This window comes from Zonotrichia leucophrys, chromosome 8 (assembly GCF_028769735.1).
Source record: "Zonotrichia leucophrys gambelii isolate GWCS_2022_RI chromosome 8, RI_Zleu_2.0, whole genome shotgun sequence".
Taxonomy (NCBI): Eukaryota; Metazoa; Chordata; class Aves; order Passeriformes; family Passerellidae; genus Zonotrichia; species Zonotrichia leucophrys.
This window is the reverse complement of record NC_088178.1, coordinates 3653611-3681163: the sequence shown is the minus strand read 5'-3', so window position 1 is coordinate 3681163 and position 27553 is coordinate 3653611. Positions and strand designations below refer to the sequence as shown.

Sequence of the window (27553 nt, the reverse complement as noted above, 5' to 3'; positions counted from 1 at the left end):
GTTAAAGTAGCCCAAGATACTACATTGGATGCAATGATCTGAGAGGTCTTTTCCAACCTAAATGATTCTGTGGGGACCAAAAAAGGATGAGGAACAGCAAGTGGAGCAGAAGCAATGGAGAAAACGTCCTGGACAGTGAGGAGCTGTGGAGGAAGGGGATGCAGGGACTGTAGCTGTGGTGGGATGTGCAGGACTGGAATATCCGTGAGCTCTGCTCGGCTCTGCCGTCCTTGCCGAGTTTCTGGAGCACATTTCGGTGCTGCTGGGTGGTGGCTCCTGCTGAGCCGGGCTGGCATTGCACCAGCGGCGCCTTCCCTGCCAAACTTCCAGCGCTGCCTGCCAGATGGAATTGACACTGGAGCGTTATTTCATATTGGGAGTGTGTGAGCGTAGAGGGGAAATTTAATTTAATATGTTATTTGTAGTTGAACGGGGGAAATTTTTAAATTAATACGTTATTTGTAGTTGAACGGGGAGAGATAAAATTCTATTGATGTTATGGTTGAATAGCATCCAATTTATTGGTGCTAGATTATAAAAGGAGGTGTATTGCTCAAGACTGCACATAGTCATAATGTGTAGTATAATGGGGCTATATAGTATAATCATACTGTTTAAGAGGGCTGTAATTCTAAACTATAATTCTGTAATTCCAAAGTCCGAAGAGCCGAGTGCCTCTGAGGGCGGCGCGCGTTGTTACAGGACCCGTTGCCACAGCATCCTGCTCCTGCTGCGCGCAGCCCCGGCTCAGTATTTTCAGTATTTATTTATATGCACTTGACAAACGCGTGTGACAAATGTGTGTCACAACGCGTATGACAAATGTTTATTCGCTGGCTTTCCCCCTAAAGCCGGGGATCCTCCCAGCAGCCGAGCAGCGGCACCGGCCGACCCAGGGTTAACCCCGCCGCCGCTGCCGCCGCCCCATTGGCGAGCGCCCCCCCCGCCGTTCCCATTGGAGGCGCCCGGCCGCGTCTCCCCGGCCAGGGCAGCGCTGGCGGCTGATTGGCGGGCGGGCGGCCCGCGGCGGGCGGGGCGGGCGCCCATTGGCTGGGGGGCGGGAGCGGGGCGCTGGGCGGCACCATGTTGTAGGGCTGGCGGGGGCCGGCGGTGGCCGGGCCATGGCGGGCGGGCGGCGGGCGCGGTGAGTGCGGCGGGCGCGGGCGGCGGGGCCGGGCCGGCGGCGCCTGAGGGACGGGAGCGGGACGGGACGCGACGCGGCGCTGCTGCGGCCCGGGGCGGGTACAGCAAGGGCTCCCGGGCCTGGCGGCGGGAGGGAGGGGGCGGAGGGGCGGCTGCGCCCCGCGGAGCGCCGGAGGGGCCCCTGCGGCCGGAGCGGCGGCGGGAGAATCGCAGGATCCGGGAGTCGGTGAGGCTGGAAAAGACTTCCGAGATCTCCAGTCCAGGCGGTGACCCAGCAGCGCCCTGTCAAGCAGCCCATGGCACCAAGTGCCACGTCCAGGCTTTCCTTACCCACCTCCGGGGACGGTGACTCCGCCGCCTCCCCGGGCAGCCCGTTCCAATGTCTAATCACCCTTACCGTGAAAAAACTCCTCCTTGTGGCCACGCCGAACCTCCTCTGGCGCAGGGTGAGGCTCCGTACTCTTGTCCTGTCGCTTTTTACCTGAGGGAAGAGCCCACCCTTACCTGGCCGCATCCTCCTGTCAGGGAGTTGTGCAGAGCAGTGAGGTCCCCCGAGCCTCCTTTTCTGCAGGCTGAGCCCCCCCAGCTCCCTCAGCCCCAGACTGGTTCTCCAGACCCTTCCCCAGCCCTGTTCCCTTCTCTGGACTCGCTCCAGCCCCTCACGTCCTTCCTGACAGGTCCGGCCGAGCCGCGGCTCCGGCCCCGGACAGCCCCGCTCGGCGGGGGCTGCACGGACGCGGCTCTGGCAGATGGGATTTGTATCTGCGCTCCTGCGGTTCGTTCCTCTTCTGGATGCTCGCTTTGAGCTGGGGACCGAGCTCCGTACAGCTGTGAAGCCTCGCTGGCCATCTGCTAACCCTTGGGAACAGCCGTCTGCACCGTGGGCTCTCACCCAGTGCCAGGCGCAGCTTGGAGAAGGTCATTGTCCACGGGTGGAAAAATACAATGTGTGTGTCCATAGAAGAGTGCTGTGGTTGTCAAAGGCATGGGTTTAACCTTTCTTAAAGGATATCTCTCTTTGGATCCTTTCTGGATACAGATGTGCATAAGCACTGCAGCTGTTTCGTTGTACCTTCTGAGGCCCTACAACATCCATAGTGCTTTAGGGGCTGAGCAAACAGAGTAAACTGTAAAATGTAGATTCTAGGTTTGCAGTGGATTCATTGTGAGTGGATCCCACCTTGTATTTATTACAGAACAGATGTTCTCATGTCTTGTTTTAATTTGAAAATTCCTCCATGCACCCGTCGTGTCCTTAAGTCTGACCTACATAGTCACTACAAGATTTACCTCCATTTGAGGTAGAAAGTTTATTTTGCTTCGTGGTACAAAGTTGTCAGCTTGGTTCTGACCCCAGAATCCCACTGCCTCTCCTCAGGAGTGGGGGAGGCTGATTGGCACCATCCTACAGCAGAGACAGGCTCATCACTGCTAAAATCCAGATGGGTACATGGACCCTCACTAAATTTTTAATGTCAGTCTTATGTAGGAGATGAATAAACATGTCAAGTGGAGAAGGGAAACTGCAGAATTTTCTCACTGCCTTGGCTTCATTTCCAAGTGGAACAAGGCTCCCTAAAGCATTTCCAGCTGGTTTTATTGACCTGTAGTGGTCAGGGGGAATGTCAGGAACTGGGATGGGAACAAGGGAGGGTTGTTCTGGCTGTCTTCTAACCGGGTCCCAGCACCCTCTGTATCAGTGCCCTTGGCTCCTGCCCCTGTCCTGCTCCATTCCCCGTTTCAGTGCTCCCAGTCCCTCCCTGCCCACGTGGCATTCCCAGCTCCCTGCCCCTGGGTTGCCCACATGGCCAAGGCAAGCAGACAGCTGTTGAGCCAACACTGTGGCCCTTCCTGCAGCACCCCTGGCTGCCAGCTTCCAATAAACACATAAACCCTGGCTTCAAAACATCCACTGTCCTCTCAGATGCGTTTGGAATTGGCTGCTGGATCTAAGTGAAAAGTGTGATTATATAAACTTTGTTTCCATAGGAAACGGTGCTTGGTGTAAAGTCATTCAGCAAGGAGGATTCATGCAGCCTGCTTTCCTGAGGAGTTGTTTGCCACTTCCTACCCCAGCAGCTCCTGCCTGGCTCCCAGGGGCCTCAGTGCCTGGTGACTTCTCCTTCCCCAGGGCTGCACCCAGGAGCTGCCTGGATCCAACCCACCCTGTCCTTATTTGTGCAGCCAGCTGAGTCAGGTGTTCTGTTTGCTGTGCCGGCAGCTGGGAGAGATTCAGGATATTTACCCAGTTGTCCTTGGCTTCTCAAGGCTTCTGTCCTCTATCTGGCCTGTGGTTTTTGTAAAGCTCATGCAAATAGTCCTCTGACAAATTTGGCAGAAATGCAGGTGACAGATTCTTAAGTTACTAAGGGATATAACAGGCCAAGGTGGGCAGACAGATGGACAAAATGATTTTGTTTCTTTCCAGAGCTGTGTGAGAATATTTCAGGCGGTTACTGATTGTTGCAGCTGCAGCCAGAGATATTGCAGTGGTTAAAATGCTCGTGGTCTTTCACATTTATCAGTGTTGTAGCTCTCAACCAGGGGTGCAGTTGTGTTTGTGGAAAGTTTGAGTGTAGACTGTCACAGATTTTGCCTGTAGATAACGAGGGTTTTAGGAGGAAAGGAGATGGAGAAAGAGCAGACAAGTAAATACGTGGGAAGCCTTGAGCACTAGATGACTAAACTTGTACACAAGGCAGGCAGCACGCAGAGAGTGGAAGTGACAGAATGAGTCTGAGAAATCCAAGGAAAGGTCTGTGGGAGCCTGCCTGTGGAAATGGAATAACAAGGCTCACACAGAGAAGGGAGGCATGAGCCACCAAGGAGCTGGCCAGAGAGGGGAGGATGGGCAGGAAGATTGATCTGGTGAGACTGAAGGATGTTTTGGGAAGAGGAAAATGTCACTACTGTGTGCGATGTTTCTTCAAGGCGTTTTCCAGGATTTACTGGAGAACTTCTAAAGGCCTTTTGATAGGTGATCCCAAAAGGTATAGTGTATATAAGAAAAACCCCTTGCATTAAACAGGAATTAGACTCTACTTTCACCATATCCATTTCAGATCAGTGTCTGTTTGAGCTATGATTTTTTGTGTAGTTACGCTGCCAAACTAAACCTTTGCCTGCCCCTGGACCTGATTTGTGAGTTGGAGCATAATGAAATCCTGGCAAATTGTACACACAAGTATTTTTGACATAGCAGCTAAAAGGCTTTATGATATAAAAATAAGATTGTGATATGAGGCACGCCATTGATTTTGTGACTCCAGTAAAAATGTCTTGTGGGATTTTTCTGGTAACTTTGCAGGCTGCTTATAGTAGCTGTAGTTTTTGTAACAGGCAAATTGCATGTTGTTTTTTTGACTGGGAGTGAAGTGGTCTGATGTTGGTATTTAATGCCAGAAGACATGCTTTAATTCTTTAATTTTGTGTGCACAGTGACCCCTCCATGATACTGAGGAGCTGCTGTTATTGGTATATTGAGTTGGAAGACTCCTGCTTGCTGAGAATACAGACCTGGTTGTAATAAGAGAAAGAATTGATCAGGAAATTTCCCAAAGAGGTAGTGAAAAACAAGAAACATTTCTTAGGCAAACCTTGCAGTTGACTACAGCATTAAAAAGCTGCTAGGGCTGTTTGTTTCTGGCTGTTTTCTCTTTTTGGCTGGGTTTACTTTTGTCATTGTCCAAGACCCTTTTGCTGTTCATTCCAGAGTTCTGCTCACCCTCACCTTATTTTTCCCTTTTAAAATTTTGGTGGTGTGTTGTTATTTCAATTTTCTCATCTCTGACCTCATTCCAGGGCCAGCTTGACACTTCTGGAGTTCTCATAATCTTCCTTTCCAATCCAAGACTTTGCCAAAGACTTGTCTTTTTCAAATTACTTTCTTCCAAAACAGCATAAATATTTTCTTACATTGCCTTGACGCTGTCACCCTTGCCATCTTCAATTTAGAACAGTAACCTCAAGTTCTTGCTGTCCGTGGTAAACTTGTTCAAAAAAGGATTCAAATCCCTTGGCTTGCAGAGCAGAGAGTGTAATGTTGGCACCAAGGAGCAAAGTGCAGGCTGTGCTTGGAGCACTGGGAAATTGATTGCATGGCAGCCTCGGGGGTGCTTTGGTGTTTGGTGGAGGAAGGCAGCCGATGACTCATGTCCTCAGATGTCACTAAAAAGTGACAGCCAGCTCACCAGCAAATAGTTCAATACTGAATTTTATTTATTTTTGTGAATTCTGTTTACCTCATTGGAGGGTTTCAGCCAAAATGAGTTTCAAAGCCATCACAAAAGATTAGCTAAGTAAATTACCTTTAATTGAAGTGACTGTAGTTGTATTCTCCCCCCAAGTCCCAGGAAGAACATCCCTAGAGAAACTCAGCATTCCTGGAAATCAGTGTAGAAAAGTGAGTGCTCATCTTGAGCTGCAGAGGTGTGGAACACCCTGCCCTGCGCTTTAGTGCTTTGATCAGCCAGCACTGCACTGTGAGGCTTTCTTAAAATGTGAGTGTACACATCCACATATCCCACAGCCAGGAGTGACTGTTGTGAAATTACCTCTGTTCTTCTGCCTAACTCCTTACAAACTCTAATAGATTTTAAAAATGAGTGGAAACAGTGCTCAAAATGATTCAGAATTAGTAGTTTTAAAGAGGTGAATTATGCAGTTAAAATGAGAGGGTGCAGGTGCAGCCAGTCCGCTTTGCTTGTCTGCTTAGGTTTAAGAATAATGTGATTATTATTTAAGGATCTGTTCCTGGGTGAGTCTGTATGTGCAGGAGTGAGAGCTTTTGGGTCAGGTGCATCTTCCTTGTCTGTGCTTCACATTCTTGTGCTTGCAGTGGGTAATGTGCAGGTGGCAGTGCTGTCTGGAGAAGAACAGGCTGCCAAAACAGAACTAGATGAAGAATAATAATATGCTCTAATTTCCATATAAACATGTGATTTGTTCTCTTTCAGTATGAGCACAAGCACTTATTTTCCAGCAGGTTAAAATCAGTATTACACAGTTAACAGGACACTGTGGTTCTAGTCTGAAGCATCCCAGAGGCTTCTGCCCTCTGCCCTTGCTGGGGTCTCTGTCCTGCTGTGAGTGCTAACAGGGATGTGGGAGGGCTGTGTGGCTGGATGGGTCTGCTCTAGACCTCATGTAAATTTGTTCTGGCTGCTGTGGAGTCCTCTGTGGCTTTGCATCTCCTTTTCTACATGTCCTTTTATACTTTATACTATACTCTTACACCATGCCAGCCTGACTCTGCACTGAGGGCTGTGAGCTGTGTGTGCCTCAGCAGGCATGGCCTGGCTGTCCTGTGGTTGCTGCTGGTGAAGGAGCCTGTGGCAGCTCATTTTTTCCAGTGCCATGAGTAATGATGGCTGATTTATACACTTACTGTTGAATTGCATGAAAAGGCTTTTCTGTGTCAGTCCTCCCCCAGCTCAGGGTGCTCTCTGGGGTTTGCATGATCACTGTGGCTGCTGAAGAGAAATTCCTGCTGGCTCCCAGTGCCCCTCAGAGGTGTGCCTCATGTCCCCTTTCTCTTTGGCTTCTGACTGCATTCAGCTAATGCTAGGAAGGTAATTCTGTCTTTATAACCCAGTACAGTTGATGGTGCATTCTCTGGTCCTTACATGCAAACACTGCCCTGGCCAAGGCTTCTTGAGGGACCAGATGTGTCTTGGAGCCACTGTAAATATAGAAACAGATGTGGGTTTAACTGTTGTAGGTGAGGATGTGAGAACAGACAAGTGGTCTGGGATATTTTTTCTGGTTAATTTGGTTGAGATTGCAGACACTGTGTGTATTTTCTGTGGTTATGGGTTTTACAGTTGAGTGCAGAAGGAACTTACCTAGCTGTGAGGAAGTAAAGATGTCATCCCCCACCCCAGCTCATATTTTTTTAAGAATGGAAAAAAAGCTGAGTAAATTCTAGTGGCAGCAAATGAAAGGAAATAAACAATTAAGTCTATTCTGTGCTTGTGTCTTGTACCTTCAAGAAAGAAGGTTGAGCAGCTGTTCTCACTGTTGTGAGCTGTCTTAAAATCGACCTGGGAGCTTTGCTGAGGGATTGGTCTTTAGGACACCAGCAATCATGGGATCTTGCACTAATGGAAGAGTGCGTGTGAAATTGGAGCAATCACGTTAAACTACAGTTCCCTGCAAAAGTCTTGCCTGTGGTGGTTGCAGCTGCTGTGATTTCAGCTGTGCAGAGATGCTGTCTGGCAATTTCCCCTCCTGTGCAGATCACAGCCAGGCTGCAGGAAGGCAGCAAGGCCAGTGTGTTTTAACACAGGTGTTCAGGCTGTAGGATACAGGTTTCCACGAGTGCAGGTTTGTGCTCCAAACATAAACTTGATTTTGAGTTTGGTGGGATCTGCGGGATTGTAAGTTTGTGTTTTGTTTATTTTTAGGGGTACCAGGAGACGCTTCAGTGCTGAGACATCTTTTACAATGCAAGTTAGGCATGAAATTCACCAACTAACACCCCCTTCCTCACCCTGATCTCCAACAGACTTCCCGTGACGCTCGGAAGGAAGGCTCAGGGGAGAAGGGCCGGAAGGCACCATGAAGCTGAAGCAGCGAGTCGTGCTCTTGGCCATCCTCCTCGTCATCTTCATCTTCACCAAGGTTTTCCTCATCGACAACCTGGACACGTCGGCGGCGCAGCGCGAGGACCAGCGCGCGTTCCAGCGCATGCTGGCGGGGCTGCGCGTGGCGCTGGAGCCGCGCCTGGAGCACACGCTGCAGTCGCCCTGGGAGATCGCCGCGCAGTGGGTGGTGCCCCGGGAGGTGTACCCCGAGGACACCCCCGAGCTGGGCGCTGTCATGCACGCCATGAGCACCAAGAAGATCATCAAGGCTGATGTGGGCTACAAAGGGACGCAGCTGAAAGCTCTGCTGATCCTTGAAGGAGGACAGAAGGTTGTCTTCAAGCCCAAGAGGTAAAGACTGCTTTCAATGTCTGCCTCATTTATATATACTATTCTTCTCCGTGTTGTCACATTAGTGTTTAAGTTATGAATTTTGAAAGACCATCCTGTTATTTTTGAGACAGAATAATGTCACTCGTGCACTGGGGTCAGGGCAGGAACAGGCAAGAGGCAGGATTGTAGAAAAGGCAAAGAAGGCTTTATTCAAAAGAACCGCGCGATTTTTATACAGTGGTACGATAGATTCTGTTCTATCGGCTAACTAACAGAAACATCCTGCTCACGCACTGTCCTTGAGAGGAACAGATTAAATAAAGTAGACAAACAGCACCTGCAAATTGGTTATAGTCAACAGGTTATCACATCTTTGCAGCTCCCTGAAATTCCTCACAAGTCGCTGTGAGAAACACTTGCTGTTTCTCTCTCCCTGTCCCATGGCATCCACAGAATAGAACCTTGCTGGTGCTCTAGTAACATTAGCTGTCTCTCAGGCTGTACAGCCTTGATCCAGCCTGTCTGTAGATTAAAAGAATAATTACTGTGTTCAGTCCTGAGGGGATCTGGTGTTTCTGAGCTGTATCTTCTTGCCTGTGGTAGTGCAGCTTCTGGCAGTTTGGAGACAAGCTTTGCCTCCTTGTTGTGTCAGACTGTCAGGAGAGGGTGCAGTTCAGGAGCAGGGAAGGAAGGAAACTTGGCAGTGGTCTCAAAAGTACATCTGTGTGTCTGCTGCAGTTGAATGTAGCTGTAAAAATGGTTTGGGTAGGTCAGAGTGAGGGCCCTGAGCCTCCTGTCTGCCAGCAGTGAGTACTGGAGAATGGAGGGTAGTGATACTTCCTTGGTATGGCCTCAGTTTACAATGAGCCTCAGAAAAAACTGACAGGATTGAATTTTCTGAAAAGTCTTGGAAAGTCTTGGCTGTAAAGCTTTTTGGACTGTTTGTCTTTGGAGAAAAGGAGAAGAAAGATGTTAAAAAGTAAGGCTGGGTGTGTTTTAGGAGATTTCACTGCAGATGAGAAGTGTCATCACAGAAAAAGATTTTGGGCTAAGCAGGCATTAAGATTTCCTGTTAATGAGTGAGTGCAGAGGCCACAAAGATGCTCTGAGGGTGGGAGCACCTCTGCTTGGAATCAGGCTGAGAGAGCTGGGGCTGTTCACCTGGAAAACAGAAGACTCCAGGGAGACTTTAGAGCCCCTTCCTGTGCCTAAAGGGCCTCAAGGGAGATGGAGAGGGACTTGGGACAGGGGCCTGCAGTGACAAGACTAAGGGGAATGGCTTCACAGTGACAGAGGGCAGGGATAGATAGGATAGTGGGAAGAAATTCTTCCCTCTGAGGATGGTGAGGCCCTGGCACAGGTTGTCCAGAAGAAGATCCCTGGAAGTGTTCAAAGGCCAGGTCTGACAGGGCTTGGAACAGCCTGGTCTAGTGGAAAGTGTCCCTGCCCGTGGCAGCAGAATTGGAATGAAATGTTTTTCCAGCCCAAACCAATCTGTGATTCTGTGATTAGAGAATGAGAAAAAAAATCTCTGTGCAGCCAATTCCTGCCCTGGCTGGAGCTCCCCTGCAGGCCCAGGCAGTGTCAGCCTTGCACACAAAGTCCTGGTGGTACAGGAGGCATCTCCTCCAGTGAAAGAGCTGGGGATTCACAGCATTCCCATAGAGCTTTCTGTGCCAGGGAGTGCAGTCAAGCATTAACTGAGAGTTAAACTGCATTCTGTAATGCCCAGTCTGTGCAGGCAAACACAGGCTCTGAGCTGCAGCAAGGACACGTGCAGCTGGGAATGTTTATAGGAGCACTGGAGAGGGTGGCTAGGCCATCCTGGTGGGCCCATGTTTTGTTTGTGACTGCTGAATAGCCAGGCTTGTGGGCAGAGTCCTGTTCTGGCACTGCAAGAGAGTCTATTTAACCTGCTTTGGACCTGAAAGCTCTGTCAGAGTTACTGCTGAAAACAGTTCTGAGCAAACTTACCAGCAGGGGAAGAAGGAATTCCCTCATTATTTTTGCTCTGGAAAGGACTAGGTGCCTACTGTGCATGGAAACAAAGAGTTTGGTCAGGATTTACTACTAAATTTTAGCTCTGCAGCTTTCAAAACGTGGCCATGTTTCCAAAAGTCAGCTGCAAGTGCTACCAAAGACCTGCCTTGGAGGACATCTTCTGAGGATTCACTGTCTCATTTCAAATGTACTTGAAATTCAGCCCTATTTACTAGCAAATAATACTTGCTGTCATCACATCTGGTGGTATATGTGACAGAAGGTGCTGGTTTGGTGAAGGCTCCCATTTGGCAGGAATCCTGCACTGGTGAATTCTCTTTTGAGCTGCCCTGCAGAGAAGCTGGAGCATTGCTCAGGCTGGGGAAGTGGATTGTCTTCTCACCCCACATCCTCCCTGAGCAAGGCTAAAACAGCAAGGTCCAGCTCTGTGCCTGCTCTTACACTGCTGTTGCTGCTGCTTGAACACAAATTCTGCTGGAAATAATCCAGTTTACACAATTTGGTACATAGATGGAAATAAGAAAATAGGTTACCTTATTTTATTTGAAAACATGTTGCATTTCACCCCTTTGCTCAGTATTGATTGTGGTGTTTCACACTCAGCTGCAGTGTGGTGCTGAGGCAGTATCTGCACTGATCCAAATGTCAGGAGCTGAGAAATTGGTGCTTGCCTTGACTAAGTACCATCTACTAAAAGATAAAAAGGGGAGCAAAAAGCCTTGCACTTCACTAAAATGCACCATTGTTTTTGCAATGAGTGCCTAATTTCTGTTTTTTGCTGCTCACTATGTCTTTTCTCTGCCAGATTAAAGGCTCTGTTTATACCCAGCATTGTCCTCAGGTTCACACTTGCTGATTTTCTATCTACTAAAGATTGCCTTTGCCATCTCCTCCACAATGTAAGATTGTATTTGTTAATGAGAATTGTTAATGTACAATTCTTTCTAACCCCAAAATCATCTGTGGAGTTGCTGCTTTCCAGGACAAATAGCCCCCTGTTCCACAGCAGGGTCTGTGCTCTTTGTTCTGAGATGTGACCTGGCATATGGTTGGATTAAAATGTATTAGTTGGAATGTGAGCTGCTTCCCAAGCTCTGGACACCACTGTCCATCACTGACCTTTCCTCCTTATTTACCACTTCAACAGTGTGGGCACTTTAATCCCATTGATGTTTTCCCATTCTCCCATTGGCAGTCACTTGCAAAGTGACCCAGTGACTCTAACTATTATTAAATTGTTACTCTGAACAGCAGAATTGACAGGATTCTACATGGACTCACTTAATTTGATTTATTTCAATTGCAGATATGCCAGGGATTATATAGTGGAAGGAGAGCCCTACGCTGGCTACGACAGACACAACGCAGAGGTGGCAGCCTTTCACTTGGATAGGTATGGAATTACTGCTTACCTGGTGTCATTGTCTGTGGAAAACACCAGAAAGAAAGGGGTTCTTTGAAGAATGCACCTCAGATGGAAGCTGCCTCTGACCTGCCAATTTACCACACTGAAGCCAAAATAAGAATTAGTTCATTCTGTGAAACTTTCTTTCTGAGATCTATTCAAGAATGTAACATTTTAGATACTTGTGAAAAGTTTAGAAAGGAGAATGAGCCCTGAAACCACTCTAGTTAATATTACAGGGGAGAAAGAGCTTAGCCAAATGCTGTGGAAGAGTCTGAAATGCTAAATGTGTGTTCATGTCCAGTTCACTAAAAAGTCAAGAGTGATGTCTAGACTAACAATTTAGTCTAGAGTAAATATGAATCAGTGCATCCTAGAGGAAATCCAGTTATTCATATCCTAATTGTGCTTGGAGTACCCAGGTGGTTTGTGGACCTGTGCTGGAGGTGCAATTACAGGAAAAAATGAAAATTACAGGATGTTCAAAGAATGGGACAGAATACAGCAGGCACTGAATGTCAATAGTTATGAAATGCTCTTAGAGCTGCAATTTCACATAACAGAAATGAGCACAGTCTCTGTTTCCCCATAGGAAAATTTGGAGGTGAAAACACATAAAATCTTGAGAAAAGGAATAAGGAGGGACAAATATAACAAAGGATAGAAAAACTGAAACTGAGGTTTCTCAGTACATCGATAAGAGCCTTATCACTGACTAAACTCACAGTGGTGACAGAGATGTCTGTGAGTCCTGATTCACCTGTGGAACTCATTGCACAGTAGAAATCAGTAATTCTAGGAAGAAATAGAATACCAGGATGATAAGTAGTTGAGTAACACCCATTGCTGCTACAGCCAGCTTGTGCTGCTGGGCCAAACTCAGGGTGTATTGAGAAGATAAAAAGATAAAGGAGCCAGATGTCAGTCCATTTGTGCTTTCAAGGAGCATACAGGCTTCAGATTCCCTGAAAAAGCAGTGATTGAACATTCAATCAAAGCCTCTCTCAAGTGTCCAAATCTCACTTAACTCTTCTTTGCTGTCCATTTGGTCATGATTTTTGCTTCTTTTCTCTGGTCTTTGTCTGTGGCTCTGCACCTCTTTATTCTTCAGGAATACCTTTTGAGGATCTTTATCCAGAGGGTGTCAAACGTGCAGGAAGAGTTGGGAGTGACACTCCTTTGATGTTTGTACTTTAAGCACTTTTAAAATTCCATTACAAACACCCAAGTCATTTGTGGTCACAGAGCAAAGGCTGTGGCAGGCATGGGAGTGGAACCTGGATCTTGTAACTGCAAGTTTTATAGTTGTTCTTCCCACCTCTGTTTTTCCAGGCCCTTCTCAGGCATTCACTTTTATTCTACCATTCTCTCTTCCCTTCTCTTTCCTTGTGCCAAACAAAACAACTCTTGGATTGGTTGCTTTCAAGTGTAATTGAATTTGGCTTGAGCACAACATTTTAATAGATAGTGGTTCCCACAAATTAGAAATGATCTTTCCAGGTGACCAGCCCACAGCCCATATGGTTTTCCTGCTTCAGCCTGCTTCAGCCACATGATGGATATTTCTGGTGTGAGGTCTGAGTTCTGAGAGTTGGAGCGTGGTGCATCCTCTGTTGCTTTAACAAAGGATGTCACTGATGGCCTATAAAGTAAATTGAACATCCAGGCACATAAGAAAAATGAGTTTCCTTACTTTGCCTCAGAGAAGAGAGGAGGTTGCTGTAGGGCTCCAGCTTTACTCTTTGGTCTCTATCATCTCTGACAGAGACTGAGAGGGTTTTTTGTTTTAGTTTTGAACTGCTGCCTGTGTTGCCAGTTGTCAGGCTGTGTTTTTTCTCCCCAAATCAGAATCCTGGGTTTCCGCCGAGCCCCGCTGGTGGTTGGCAGGTTTGTCAATCTGCGCACGGAGATCAAACCCGTGGCCACGGAGCAGCTCCTGGGCACCTTCATGACTGTGGGTGAGTGCATTCATGGGCTCTGCTGCCCAGGGAAGGGAAAATCCTTCATGGGAAAGAAGAGCTGTGGGAGCTTGACACAGCTATGATGCAGGAAGCTCTTTCTGTGCCAGGAGAGATCTTGGATAACCCCAAGCAGGGCTTGCTTTCCTTCAATTACTGTTCCCTCATGCTGCTGTTACAGATGGGATTTTTATTTTTTGAGTAAGAATTTTCTCTCTGCTGTCAAAAATCGTTAGAAAGCTCTGTGATTAGACCTGAAAAGAAAAGAATAAAGTTGTATTTAATGTGAAGAGAGTGGTGATTTGGGGTAATTTATAGAGCTGGCAACTGGTTGGTATTAGATGTTGTTTGTGCTGCATCAGAGCCTGCAGAGCATTTACAACCAATGGCAGAACTTCCCTGTGTTGTTTACAGCAATAAAGCTGTGAAGGACACATAATGGGAGCTATTAATGTGAACTCCTACCAGGTGGTCATTAAGCACCAAGAAATTACTTATGCTGCAGCCTTAACTCCCTGAGGCTTTCATAAACTATCCAATTATTACTCTTTTGTTTGTTTGTTTCATTTCCTAATCAGAAGGCCCCAGAGATGATTGTTCCTTACTGCTGGTAACGTTCCTATTAGCAGCACTGCTGGCAGTCTCACCTGCTGCCTGACACTGCCACTTACAAGGTGCAACTTCCAGATGAAAGTTTCAGCTCAGCCTCATCAGTCTCTCCTGGCATTCACATGGGGTTCCTGCCTCAGGCAGGCTTTACATTTTCCAATTTCAGCCAAGATAACCAAGCTGTTTGCTAGCAGCAGTGCTGACTTGAGAAGTAAGGCTCCAGAAATGTTCATTGCTCCTCCTTAGATTCCTTGGAGCTGCTATTCTGCAAAGCAGGAACTAAAGAAATGGGTGGATCTTTGGAGGAGGTTATGATGTTTTGTTAGGCCAAATTTGACCAAGTTCTTGAGGTTTTGAAGAGGAGAGAATTCATTCATACTCAGTGCAGGTTTACTGGAGTTACAGCTAGAATTTCAAAGAATTCTGTCTCTTGCTAGACCTGCTGCAGCCCCTGGATGGGAAGAGAGACTTGCAGGCTTTCCATACAAATAAGAGATCTGGTCTGCAAGCTCTGTGTTGGTGATGGTCTGTGACATCCTCAGGTTGAGTGACAGGATTCTGGGAGCTCAGGGTGTGGATGGAGGCCTGAGAGGCAGGGATGTGTGAGGGTGGAAAGGGAAGAACATGGCATTTGGAGAGCTGAGCCTGCTCTGGGGAGGGTATTGGATGTAGAACCAAAGGAAGAAAGGACAGAGGGTCATCACAACCAAGTGAGACATAGCTGAAGAATATTCTGGAAGAACATCTGTGAGCATGGAACTGGATTTAACTTGGCGAGGATCAAGCGAAGGTGGGTTAAGAAGGGGAAGATGGAAAAGGTTAAACTAAAACTACTAATGCAGGCTGCTCCAGGGTGCATCAATGTTAGTGGAATAAAGGCTGCCGTGTTTTGTTGCTCCTCTCCTGTCAGAAGACACTGATGAAGCTGTGACAGATCTGCAGTGCTAGGTCATGTGAGAATGATACTTGGTTCTGTCTCCTCTGCCAGTCAGCTCAAGTAGCTGAGACCTGTGGCAGGTCTCAGGGCACCAAATCTCTTTGAGTTCTGCTGTGTCTCTTTGCACTTACCTCTTTTTGGTCAGCTTTTTCAAGTACGTGGGAAATCTGACACATGAAATATGAAATGTGAAAAATAAGCAGTGTTAACATTGCAAAGTCAGGCTTCTCAGGACTAGGAATGGATCACAGAAACTTGTTGAGAGTGTGATATATTAATTCTCAGAGTGATAAAATCAGTAGAAAATATAATTTAATTGCTCTCTCCTTGTTATATTATTCTTTAATTGCTCTGAAGGAATGGATGTGTGTGTAATGTCTTTTGAGCCTCTCCCTCTCAGAGACAGGAACCACAAAGACAAGTCCTGTCATGGGGAAACCTCTGCTGCAACAACACGCTCCTGAATTTCAGTTGGATTCCTTGGATTAAAACCTCTTCATTTGATACCTCTTCATTTTTCTTTTGAAGGCAATAACACCTGCTTCTATGGGAAGTGCTACTACTGTCGGGAGACAGAGCCAGCGTGTGCAGACGGGGACATCATGGAGGGCTCGGTGACGCTGTGGCTGCCGGACGTTTGGCCCCTGCAGAAGCACCGGCACCCCTGGGGCAGGACCTACCGGGAGGGCAAACTTGCCAGGTAGGAGAGGGAACGTGGCAGTGCCATTCCTTACAGATGGTCATTTGCACTGAAATGGCCCTTGGTTAATTAAAGAGCTCTGTGTGGTTTCAAAACCTACCCAACACAAAACTAGTTGTGTTGACAGCTTTCTTAGCACAACCATAGAAGCTGAGAAGTCCAGAATAAAATTTAAATTAAAATGAGGAAGAAAAGAAAATCTTCATTGTTTTCCACAATACTAAGCACTGTCCTTTTCCTGTACCTTGGCTGGAACAGAACTCCACAATGCAGGCACTCCAAGCTCTGAAAATCTTGTCTGTGGGCAAGCTAAGATTCTTCTCTTGTGCCACTGGACCTTCTGTTGATGCTGTGGCCCCTGAAATGTGGTAGCACTGTGCCATACCTAATTTCATGATCCTTATAGTTCATTTTCAGAGTTGTGGAACTGGTTTAACTTAAGCTAGGCTCTGTGTTGTGGTTTGACAATGGCCAAACACCAGGCACTCACAAAAGTTGTAAAGTTGTTCCCTTACCCTCTTCTGTTACAGTTGGGCAGAGGAGAGGGAAGAAAATTAACAAAGAGCTCCTGAGTTGAGATAACAACTAGGAAAAAAGAAACACTCTTAAGGCCAAAACAGGTCCATATTTAAAGGTATAAAGTAGATTTGTTATGAACAGAGGAGGATAATGAGAAGTAAAAAAACACCTTTTTTCCACCCAACCCCGCCTTCCTTTCCACCAACAGTGCAGGAAGACAGGGTGTGGGAGTTTTGGTCGGTTCATCATTGGAGAACTTTTTCCTGTTCACTCATGGAAAGAAGTCTTTTCTCTGCTATGCCCGTGGGTCCCTCCCACAGGCAAACAGTTATCATAAAACTGTTGTGGGTCACTTTTCTATGGGATGCAGTCTTTTAAGGATAGGCTGCTCCAGTGTGGGAGCAAGGAGAGAACAATAAAGCTCTGTCTTTCTCTGGAAGCAGGGGCCCTCTTTCTCTCTTCAGGCCTCTCACTGGCCCACAGCTTTCTCTGGCATCCACCCACTCAGCCATGAGCACTTTTCCCATGGGCTGTGCATGGATCTCTGCATCCCCCCTGGACTTCATGCATTGCAAGGGGACAGTTTGTTTTATCAATGTCCTCACCATGGTTTGCAGAGGAATCTTGGCTCCTGGAGACATCTGGAGCACCTCCTCCCCTTCTTTTTTTTCCACTGACCTTGGTGTCTCCATGTTGTTTTCCTCACATGTCCTCACTTCCTCCTCTTCTCCAACTGGAAGAAAAATTGCTGGTTGTAGGTTCCATTGTCAACCTGCACCAATTCAAAGACTGTTGCAAGATCCCACAGTGGCAGAGGTCAGTCCCATCTAAGTTCTGTGTTGGGGAGTCACTTGTCATGCTTCCGCTGCTGCCCATCCGAGATTGGCTCTGTCAGACGTGCTGGAAGCTTCCAGCAGCTTCTCACAGAAGCCAAACCTGTGGCTTTCCCCTGTTACCAAAAAATCAGGCAGTGCCACATCAACACACCCTGGAAAGTCCTTTGCTTTGAATGCCATCAGTATTTGGTGACCATGCTCAGCATGTAAAGAATGCTAAATCCCACATTTTCCTTCTGTAAGCACCATTCTATAATAGATGTAACACATCTGAGTTCCTGAGGTGGGATGTTTTAGCCAAGACCTGAACAAATGAATTTGAGCTTAGTAAATTTTTCTGACTCTGTCTTGAACTTGAAAGTGATTAGAAGAGATTTTCAGTCCTTTATCTAAAGTATCCATTGATTTCCAATTATGTGATTGTTCTCAGAAAGAATCTCATCCAAAGGCTCTCTTGAATTGTTTTAGGGTACAAAATGCACAGATTGAATTTTGAGCAGCAGATGTTTTTTCTTTCCCAGCAGGTCAAAATCAGCTGTGTTCAGTACATGATACATTGCAGGATGCATTTCTTGGAGGTGTTCCTCCTGTTGAGAGGCTCCTTTTCATCACACCCTGCCTGCTTGCACAGAGGTTTACCTTGATTCCTGTGCTGATTTGATATTTGATGTATTTAAACTCCCACTTGCCTCCTTCAGATGAGGTTACAAGGTTCTGGTGTTTTTCACCATGTCATGCTGCACATTTCACTTTGAGAGATCAGAATTAAAGGTTCTTGGTGTCATGCTGTCCTTTTTCTGTGCCTGGTAATTGTGAAAAAATAACTCTGTAAGAATTTTTTCCTGCTCTAGCTGCTGTTTTGAGTTGACCTTTTGAACATAATTCACACAGGCACATTAGTGTATGTAATTTTTAATGGAGGTGTAATAGACAAAAATCTCTGACCTTCCAAGGCCTGTGCTAATACAATGTAAATTATCAGAAATGAGTGGTTGGATGAAAGTGTCTCTTGAAAGACTTCATGGGAAATGAGAGGGAGCATAGTGTGTCTGAACAAATTGTGGCAAGGAGATTAAGTACTGCTCTGAAGTAAAAGGAGAGAAAAAGAAACACTTGAGGGAGAGTGGGATGCAGCATAAGAAATGTAGCCAGAGCAAGGAGAAGAGGTTCTGAGACAAATCCACTGCTGTGTGGATTTGTGCTACACCTTGAGTGTGAGTTGGACCTTGGTGCAAAGATCCCTCTTCCCAGGGGGATTTAGGCACAGCATTTGAGGAACATGGTGATCTGTTATTAGGCACACTGAGAAGATAAATTTTTAAGCTCTCTGATTTGGACACCTGGAAGAAAGGTGGGATATTGGGATCTCTGGTTCCAGACCACTAGAAGATGAAGTAGGATATGTGGCAGCTGTAGTCATTAAATTGTGATCTTCCTACTTGTATGACTATCTGCAGTTTTGAGCATGTGAGCAAGTCTCTCCAGCTTGTGTTTCTTCCATCTCTGTTTCCAAATCACAGATGGTTTAAGGCATTTCCAATTTAACTGCTATTTTGTGAAGGATTGTTTCAGTCCTTACGTGGAAGATGTCCTTGTTATTTAGGTGGACAGATGGAAAGGATATACACCAGAGATTTGGCTCTTTTGATGGTGCTGTTGAACAGCTTTGAAAGCTGTAAAGAAGAAAATGAGGAAATTTCAAATCCTAGCTTTGGAGAATTGAGACATGACATCGGTGTTACGAGATTATGTGGAGAAGGAGAAGGAGATAAGAGGGAAGCTTGAAATCATGTCAGTGGAGAAGAAGGTGAGATACTGTACAGAGGAGAGGAGGAAAGAGACAGCTGTGAGTGAGGGGCAGTGACCACTGTGAAGGCCTTTCCTGGGGGCAGAGGGGCCCATTAAAAAGAAAAAAGGAAGAGGATGGAAAGCCAGATGGAAACAGGTCAAGGCAGTGGAGACATGAACAGTACTGAAGTGTTCCTTGGGAAGTTGAGGGACGCAAGGCATGGCAGTAATCTTCCCATGACACAGCCCAGCCACTGTGGAGTTGTGAGGAAGCAAACTCTGACCTCTGACTTTGTTTTCCATAGGAAGATGATCTTTGTGTATCTTTGAACTGAAGTTTGCTCCATAGGCTGGGATGTCAATGCAGGCTTTACCCTGCTCATAACCACTGTTGTCCAGCTCTTCCTTCTTGCTCTAGCTTGGGCTGCTGCCCTCAAAGTGCCCCAGGGCAGCTGGAGCTGCTGCTGCCGTGCAGGGTGGTTCCCTGAAGGCTGCTTGGTTCCCTGTGCTGCAGGTGGGAGTATGACGAGAGCTACTGCGACGCCGTGAAGAAAACGTCCCCGTACGACTCGGGCCCGCGCCTGCTGGACATCATCGACACGGCCATCTTCGACTACCTGATCGGCAACGCCGACCGGCACCACTACGAGAGCTTCCAGGACGATGAGGGAGCCAGCATGCTCATCCTGCTGGACAATGCCAAAAGGTGAGCCTGGCCCTGCTCCTGCTGCCCTGGCTCTGCTGGCTGCAAGGGCACACCGTTATCTGCTCTGTCGCTCTCTCTGTTTCCTCTCTTTATTCTGTAGTAGCTTTTGTAATACTCTTTCCTTTTTATCAGAAATTACTCACCAAAGCTTAGGATTCTTCCAAGGCTGTGTTGCTGACAGGACGTGGGGGAATGGATTCAAACTGAAAGAAAGTGGGTTTAGATCAGATATTAGGAAGAAATTCTTCCCTCTGAGGGTGGGGATGCCCTGGCACACATTGCCCCATCCCTGGAAGTGTCCAAGGCCAGGTTGGACAGGGCTTGGAGCACCTTGGTCTAGTGGGAAGTGTCCCCTGCCCATGGCAGGGCGATGGAACAAGATGAGCTTTAACCCAACTCTTCCAACCCAAACCATTTTAGGACTCTGTGATTCTGCTTTAGATACTCTTCTGTCTTGGCAGAGTCCTACTCAATCTACAGAAACTCCCCAGTTAACACAGTTTTCCCAAAGCAACTTTCAAAGGTTTGCTCAAGTCTCTCCTCCTATCCCCAGAGATGCCCTTTCCTTTTGGGCTTTTAATTAATTAATGGAAGATTGAAAACTTTGGCTTTTTTATTTATCACCAGTCAGTATAAGTGAGTGCTGTAATAAAAGCAGATCTTTCTAAGATGTGTTTCTGAATGATTTGGCATTCCCTGCCTTCTGGATATGCCTACTCTGGCTTTGAAAGGTTCGCAGTTTAGAATGGAGGTAGAAGTGATACCAAACACAAAAATGATCATGTTCTAAATGTGGACATTAACTCTTACCTGAACAAAAATATTTTAAAAATGTGTTTAGAATGATATCCTTGCTATAGTTCTTGTATATTGTCCACTATAGTTTAGGTTAAAAAACACATTGAAGACACAACCTTGTTTAAATCATAACAATTTGATTGATTTTTCTTAAAAACATAAAGGTCATCTATTTGCCTACTCATAATTTAGTCCAGCAGTTCTGGATTGTTTATTTTTCTGGTGGGCACTCCCATGTGCAATGGCAGGGAAGGACCAGCAGTTCCTGTGGCAGGCTCTGCTCTGGCTTTGCACACCACTTGTACCCAGTGTACACAGCACTTGAGACCTTGCAGATCCTTGCAAGGCTTGGAGTTACCCTTCCTTTCCCATTTATCTTTTGTGTAGTGGTTCTGTTGTTCCTTCCATCTTTCCATCCATCCTTCTGTCATCACCTGTTCAGTAATACTCCAGTATGACAGCAGGATGCATTCCACCTTGGGACTGCTTAATTACTGCTGCTTTAGGAGAATTTGGCAAAAATGCTCTTTGTGTTCCTCACTGACAATGTGCTAGGAGGAAGGAAGGTAAGGGATTAGTCACAGGAAGTGGATATGGGGTTTGGAAGTCAAGTCCTTTTGTTATGGTCCTTTCCTGTGGCGTTATGAAAATATTTTTGCTAGGGCTTTGCAGGCTGACAGTAAATTGTTTTCTTGAAAATTTAAGTGATTTATTTATAATAAAATTTTAAATTACTTTCAGCTCCTTTGAAATAATGGGTAGGGGACAGTTTTTCATAGAACCATGGTAGATCTCAATTTGGAAGGGACCCATAAGGGTCATTGACCCCAAGTCCTTATTTCTTACAGGGCTACCTAAAATTAAGCCATGTGAGTAAGAGCATATGCTCCTTGGTGCCATGACCACTTCCCTGGGAGCTTATTGAGTTTTAAAGCTATGAATAATAGAATTATTTGGGCAGCATAAGGCCCTGCAGCAACTCATCTTTATTGAAGGGAAAGTTCTTAGTTGAAAACAGTATTATGAGGAAGGTGAAACTATGAAAAATAAATCCAGCATATGTTTAGATGAAGCTTGAAATACTGTGGAAGCCTTCTGGCTTGAAATGTTGAAGTTGATCACCTTGTTAGTGAACTGTTGCTGCTGTTGGGTTCCTTCCCTGCCCAGCTGTGTCAGACAGGCAAAGCACCCATTCTGCATGCCCAGAATAGCAGTTATTCCTTACCCCTGCATCATTTCTGAACTCCTCTGAAATGCCTTTCTAAGGGGTATTGGTCTGATAAAGAACTGGGTATGCTGGTGCTGCTTCTGTTTACCTGCTCAGCTGATGCTGAGGAAAGTCATATCTGGGACTGGTCTTGGACTGTTTATATTTTAATTCTAATTATTTGATCTCTTGGAGCGTGAAATTGCCTAGTATTGATTTCTCTGAATTCTTTACAAAACCCTTTAAGTTGAGAACAACCTTAGGAGTTCAGCTGGTTCACTTGGTTTTCATTTTGTTTTCAGCTTTGGAAACCCTGCCCTGGATGAAAGAAGCATCTTGGCTCCTCTCTATCAGTGCTGCATGTAAGTGAGACACAGGGGTGCTGTTCACTTATGTCATTCTGTCCTTAGGTTTGCAATTTCATTAACTTGGGAGCATTCTGGCAACCTGAAAAGGTTTGCTTGGGTCCACAGTGCTGTACTTTTTGAGATATTGTCTGTTTGATGGATGGGCACTGCCCAAGAAGCTGAGGAATCCATTTTCATGAAGGCAGAGGGTTGGCTGCAGAAAGTGTTCTCACCTCCAGGTCAGTGGTTCAGCTCTACCCACAGTCAGTGTGACAGGCACTTTGCATCTGCAGCTGTCCCACCCAGCTCCTGGCAAATCAGCATTCACATCCCTGCTTGACTGCTCCCTGACAGTAGTGAAGGATGGCAATTTAATAAAGGCAATTTAATAATCCCAAACATGGTTTCTGAAAAAAGCCTGCAGCCCTGCTCAGGAGGCTCCTCTCAAGTAAAATGTGTAGTTTCTTTGCAGAGTTTTGTTTCTGCTTTGGCCTTGTGAGCTGTGGTTTTATTTTCAGAGGCTGTGACTTTTTGATTTCTGTTCCATGTCCAGTCTCTTACCAGGCCATTGCTACTTCTCATTAGGAATTAGATGCTCTAAGGGCTGGAGTGCCTCTCCTCTGGAACAGCCTGACAGAGCTGGGGTGTTCAACCTGGAGAAGAGAAGGCCCTGAGGAGAACTCAGAGCCCCTTCAGTGTCTAAAGGGGCTCCAAGAGAGCTGGAGAGGGACTTGGACAAGGGCCTGCAGTGACAGGACAAAGGGGAATGGCTTCACACTGACAGAGGGCAGTTAGATGGGATTTTGAGAAGAAATTCTGCCCTCTGAGGAGGCCCTGGCACAGGTTGTCTGGAGAAGCTGTGGCTGCCCCATCCCTGGAAATGTCCAAGGCCAGGTAAGACAGGGTCTGGAACAACCTGATCTAGTGGAGGGTGTCCCTGCCCATGGCAGGGGGGTGCAATGAGATGTTCTTTAAGGTCCCTTCAAGTCCAGGCCATTCTGGGCTTCTGTGAAAATTTCCAGACAGAAAAATACTGAGATACCAATTTCCTGACTCTGATACTTCAACATGAACTCCTTCAAGCCTTCTTGTCCTTGAAAGGTTCTGTCTTCCAAATTCTCTGGGACCTTTGCAGAAAGCCTGGGCTCTCATCTTGCACTAAGCACAGCTTCCTGCATGCTGCAGTACACCTGGCCCATGTTCTGCAGGATCCTTTTACAAGTCACATGCAGAACAGTTAAAGAACTTTTAAATTCTTTAGTTTTCCTGCATTAGTTTTAAATGTATGTTTAATTTAGTGCTTTATTGAGATTCTTCTGGAGTCTTTGTCATCTTGATTCCCCCAAATGCAACCAGAGAAGTTTATCTCTGTCTAAGAAACCTTGCAATTTCCTGCTTTTCAGATTTTCCTTCTTTCTGGTGCTGGGCAAGTGCCATATGATAATTAATTTACATAATTGTTTTAACTATAGGTTTGCTACAACACTTTCTTATTTTGCTGGTTTTATTGGAAGCCATCAAACCCAAGAGTTTAGACCAGGGATGCTAAAGATTGGGCCCTGAAAGGTTTGGGGGAGAATCCCAAGAGACTTCACAGAACAGGAGAGCTGAGATGGGCTGACACAAACAAGCTCAGTGGCCAGTGAAGAGGAAAGGTCACTGCTGTGTTCTCTTGGAAGTTTGGTCCACTGCCTTTTGTCTTTTGTGATTCATTATTGGTCAGTGGTGCTCTTCCTGAGGTGACCTTTGTTTGAATTTGTTGATTTTCCTTCCTTTTCTTTCCTTTCCAAACTGTGTCTGGGAGGCCTCAGGACTGAAGACCTTCTGTGCTCTCAGCTGGAAGTGTTCCTGTGTAACATCAGAGTTATGTCACACCAGATTGATTCTTCATCCCCTTTAATTTCCCAATTCCCTTAGATCCTGTCTGAGATGCAGTTCCACCTGGACCCTGCCATCCCAAACCCACTTCTGCACTGAGTCTCCATTCTTGAAGAGCCAGTATTCCCAGAGGGATGCAGCAGGTCCCTGGTGTGGTGATGTGTGTTTGTTTCTTTTGCAGCATCCGGGTTTCTACCTGGAACAGGCTGAATTACCTGAAGAACGGAGTCCTGAAGTCTGCCTTAAAAACTGCCATGTCTCATGACCCCATCTCACCTGTGCTCTCCACCCCTCACCTGGACGCCCTGGACCAGCGGCTCCTCAGCATCCTGGCTACAGTGAAGCAGTGCACAGACCAGTTTGGGCCAGATGTGGTGCTGGTGGAAGACAGGATGACTCTGTCTCACTTGTAATCCTAGCAGGAACACGAGATGAAACTCCTTTTTTAAAAAACAAACAAACAAACAAGCGATAGAAAAACAGCACAATCAGTTCAGAAGGGCTGTGGCCAAATGGACTGACATGAACAGGACGGCTCCCAGGCCAGAGGAAGGGAGGTGACAGTGGCTGTCTCCTTGGGCTGGCAGCAGTGAGAGGAGGGAAGGAGCCTGGGTGGCTCAGCCCCGTGGTGGCCTCTGTGCCGTGTCCATTGCCGGCAGTGGGCACCGCGCTGGACGAAGGCGGCTCTGGGTGCTGTGCAGAGTGTGGAACACTGAATCCTCTGTGGACTGCATTGCAGGGGACCCTCAGAGATGGACAGAACAGTCCCCTCCCCTTCTCTTCCCCCTTTACTCTGGCGAGTTTGTTCATTCAGGGTTGTACACAATCAGCTCTGAGCTGGTTGGGCATTTTACTGCTTCTCTAGAGAACGAGCAGGGGTGAATAAAATAACTGTTGGACTGAAGAGTTGTGCCACCCCCCGGGGTGGGATGTTCTTCTGGCTGTCTGAGGGGTGGGAGAGGGGACCTGCTGCTCACTTGGCTTTTCCTTGATAAAAGGCTGGGAGAGGGGGCTGCCTCATATATGATAATGCTTCAGTGTTTTTGCTGAAGTCCTATCAAAGGTTTATCCACAGGGTTGGAGATTTAGGAGAGGACAGGGTGGTTATACAGCACTTGATAGTTAAGGGGTTATAGTAAGTTTCCATGTGTCTTGTCCCTCTTTTTTTCAATTAATCTGGCAAGGTCTGAGTAGAGAAAACATCCTTGCAGTCCTGTGTCCATTATAACCAAATGTTCATTCTCTTGTAGCTGAGGAGGACAGAATCTGTCCTTGGCAGCAGTTCTGTGTGGCAAGGTCAGGCTGCTTTACTGTGAGCCCTGAGTGCTGTGCAGCCTCTGGGCATGTGGGACTGGAGGAAGAGGTGTTTGCTGGACTTCCCCAGTCACCAGCAGTCACCTGAGGTGTGCAGACATCCCTGAGCTCTGGTCTGTCTTCTTCATCTCACCTGAGAGAGCTTCCTGCTGCTCCCTGTGACCACAGCTCAGCACTGCTGTTCTGGGGACACCAGTGCTGGGGTCCCACATTCACCTGGCTCGGCTGTGGCTGAGCTCAGAAGCTGTGACCACTTCCAGGAGGTTTTCTGCCTTCCCCAGTTGCTTCCTGCAACCCCCTCTGCAATGTTCTGCCTGGGGTGGTCATCCAGGAGTCCTCACTGGTGGTTTTGCCACAGATAGAGAAGAGTTGGCTTTTCAGGACAGGCCTGCAGCACTCACCTTGTGCTAGTCCTGTTGTCCTTCAGCACTTCAGCCTGTGCTGAGTTTGTGTCATGGAACTGATCACCTTGGGGCAGGTCTCAGTTTGTGTCTCCAGAAGAGAAGCAGCTTCACCACTGTTTCCAAACTGAACAGCTTTGCATCAGTGTTCAGCCAGCATGGTCCTTAGTGTAAGGAAGGAGCTCCCTTCCCCAGGTGATTGCAGGTTACTGAACTTGAGAGCAAGAGCACCAAAATGTCAGTTTGAGCCCTTTTCCTTGATTTTCTTGTCAGGAAAATCTAACTTCCTCTTCTCTAACTGCAGGGTGGCAGGTAGGTGAAGAGCTGTTTTGTTCTTGCACCTTGGCCACACCTGGTCCAGGAGGTGTCAGGGAGAGAGTTTATCTGAAAAATGCAGGCATTGGTTTATTTTGTTGAAGTCTTTTTCTCACTGCATGAGCAGAGTATCTTGAAAGTAGAATGTGACTGTTTACCTGGGATTGAATTCTGTTATTCTTGCTCTCTTCTGGACTTGGCCACACCATAGATGCCATAGAGCAATGAGATGATGGGGTGGGATCTGGAGTTACGTACTGGAGTTCTTAGTCAGGGTGGTGACACACAGCCAGCCCTGAGGACACTGTGAAGCTCTTGCCTCTATCAGCTGATAACAGAACACACTTTGGGGGTGCCTGTGGGGCAGGAGCAAGCTGGTTTAAGCTGTTCCCCAGGAAATTTCGGATGATTTACCCAAAGGGGAGATAGTGAAGCACATGATTGGTGGCTTGTAGCATTTCTAAAAGCATATTCTTCTTTTGAGCTTAAATATGAGCTCTTAATATTTTGGGAGGGATCTACCAAAATTTAATTTTTGACTTCTCTATGATCACTCTTGATATTTACATTTGATTTAATAATGGGCTCAAAAAAAGGCCTTTCAGTCTTTGAAATTAAATTAATGTTGAGGATTTACATGTTGCTCTAAGCTAAAGCTTTTACTGTCAGATGGAACCTGGGGATGAGTTTTTCTCCAGTATAAATGTCAAAGATTTAAAGCAGGGTATTGGTTTATTTTGGTTTACTTGTGGACAAAGGGCATGAAGTCCAGCATCATCAGTAGAAGGAAGCAAGAAATGGTTGGGTTTTGGGATTGGTTTCTTATTTGTGATATTGATGTTTCTTGTTGCTGTAAACACTACTGGAGGTTGGTGTTCTGCAGCAGGAAAGAAAAATAAATTCCTCTCTTAAACCAAAATCAGGAAGATCTGGTTTTGGCCTTGTGACAATTTCTGCCTTTTTGGCAGTGATGGTTGTTTTGCTCAAATACAGAACCCTGGGAGATTTTAAATTGTAACCATTGCAAAGGAAATGAGGAGCAGCATCCACGTGCCAACAGGGTCTGCTTGAATCTCTGAAAAATAGCATTGTTTGCAAGGCAGGTGCTCTGGGGAGGAGGTTTCCAGACACCTTCTGATTCTTGTTCACTGTGCACGTGTCACCCACTGGCCCCAGAGGTTACACACTGGTTGTGTCGTGCTATCAATGATGTCAGAGCACTGGAAGCACAGAAATCAAGAACTAATTAAAGAGCCTCATCAGCCATCTGCTATTTGCCTCCTCCTCCTCCTTCCCAAGCCAGCCATCAGGGGGAGGAGACACTCGAGTCAGCTCTCCTTCCAGCAGCTGATGAACTGGAGTGTGTCTTGCCAAACAAACTTCAGCTCAAAAGTACTAATTTATTAAGAAGGTAATTTATTTAGTGCAGCAGCTGGAGCAGGATGCTGGAAGCAGACCCCCCCCCCTCTTGGATGTGCCAGAGGAGGCCCCTGGGAGCTGCTGCACAAATGGAGTTGCTAATAAGCAAACAGAATGCAATCATGACTTTCTACTCCTATCCCCCGGGGTCAGATCCCACATAAAGCAACATTGTGTGAATAAAGATTTTAATAAAGCAACATTGATGGATTGCCTAAGTGTCTCTCTCCCTCCCCTGTCTGTCTCTCTGCAGTTCCAACATGTGGTGGGCTGAACGTGTGAAGTGTTTTGCTGCTGTGTCTCCCAGTTCCTCCTCTGCTAATGGCTGTCAGTGGCATTTACTCCAGTCATGTAT

At 46.7% G+C, this 27553-nt stretch overlaps 1 protein-coding gene across 5 annotated transcripts; it reads left to right on the top strand.

The window, feature by feature from the left end:
- The first annotated feature begins 1081 nt into the window (after positions 1 to 1081).
- Positions 1082 to 27408, top strand: FAM20B (FAM20B glycosaminoglycan xylosylkinase). 5 transcript variants are annotated; one of them, XM_064719796.1, is made up of 8 exons: positions 1082 to 1144; positions 7548 to 8078; positions 11368 to 11454; positions 13315 to 13424; positions 15499 to 15670; positions 19328 to 19519; positions 21827 to 21886; positions 23931 to 27408. In XM_064719796.1, exons 2-8 carry the CDS (start codon positions 7702 to 7704, stop codon positions 24160 to 24162), a joined length of 1230 nt encoding a protein of 409 aa, XP_064575866.1. In that variant the 5' UTR covers positions 1082 to 1144; positions 7548 to 7701; the 3' UTR covers positions 24163 to 27408. The 5 variants fall into 5 exon arrangements, with proteins under 5 accessions (XP_064575866.1, XP_064575869.1, XP_064575870.1 ...); XM_064719799.1 differs by having other exon boundaries at positions 1099 to 1144; positions 7649 to 8078; XM_064719800.1 differs by lacking the exon at positions 1082 to 1144 and adding an exon at positions 1821 to 2061 and having other exon boundaries at positions 7649 to 8078.
- Positions 27409 to 27553: the final 145 nt, after the last annotated feature.

What these genes read in the sequence shown, in the direction of transcription:
- FAM20B (XM_064719796.1), top strand. Translation starts at nt 7,702, where the DNA reads ATGAAGCTGAAGCAGCGAGTCGTGCTCTTGGCCATCCTCCTCGTCATC. An exon ending in GTTGTCTTCAAGCCCAAGAG is followed by an intron (nt 8,079 to 11,367) that starts GTAAAGACTGCT and finishes TTTCAATTGCAG; the next exon opens with ATATGCCAGGGATTATATAG. An exon ending in CCTCTCTATCAGTGCTGCAT is followed by an intron (nt 21,887 to 23,930) that starts GTAAGTGAGACA and finishes TTTCTTTTGCAG; the next exon opens with CATCCGGGTTTCTACCTGGA.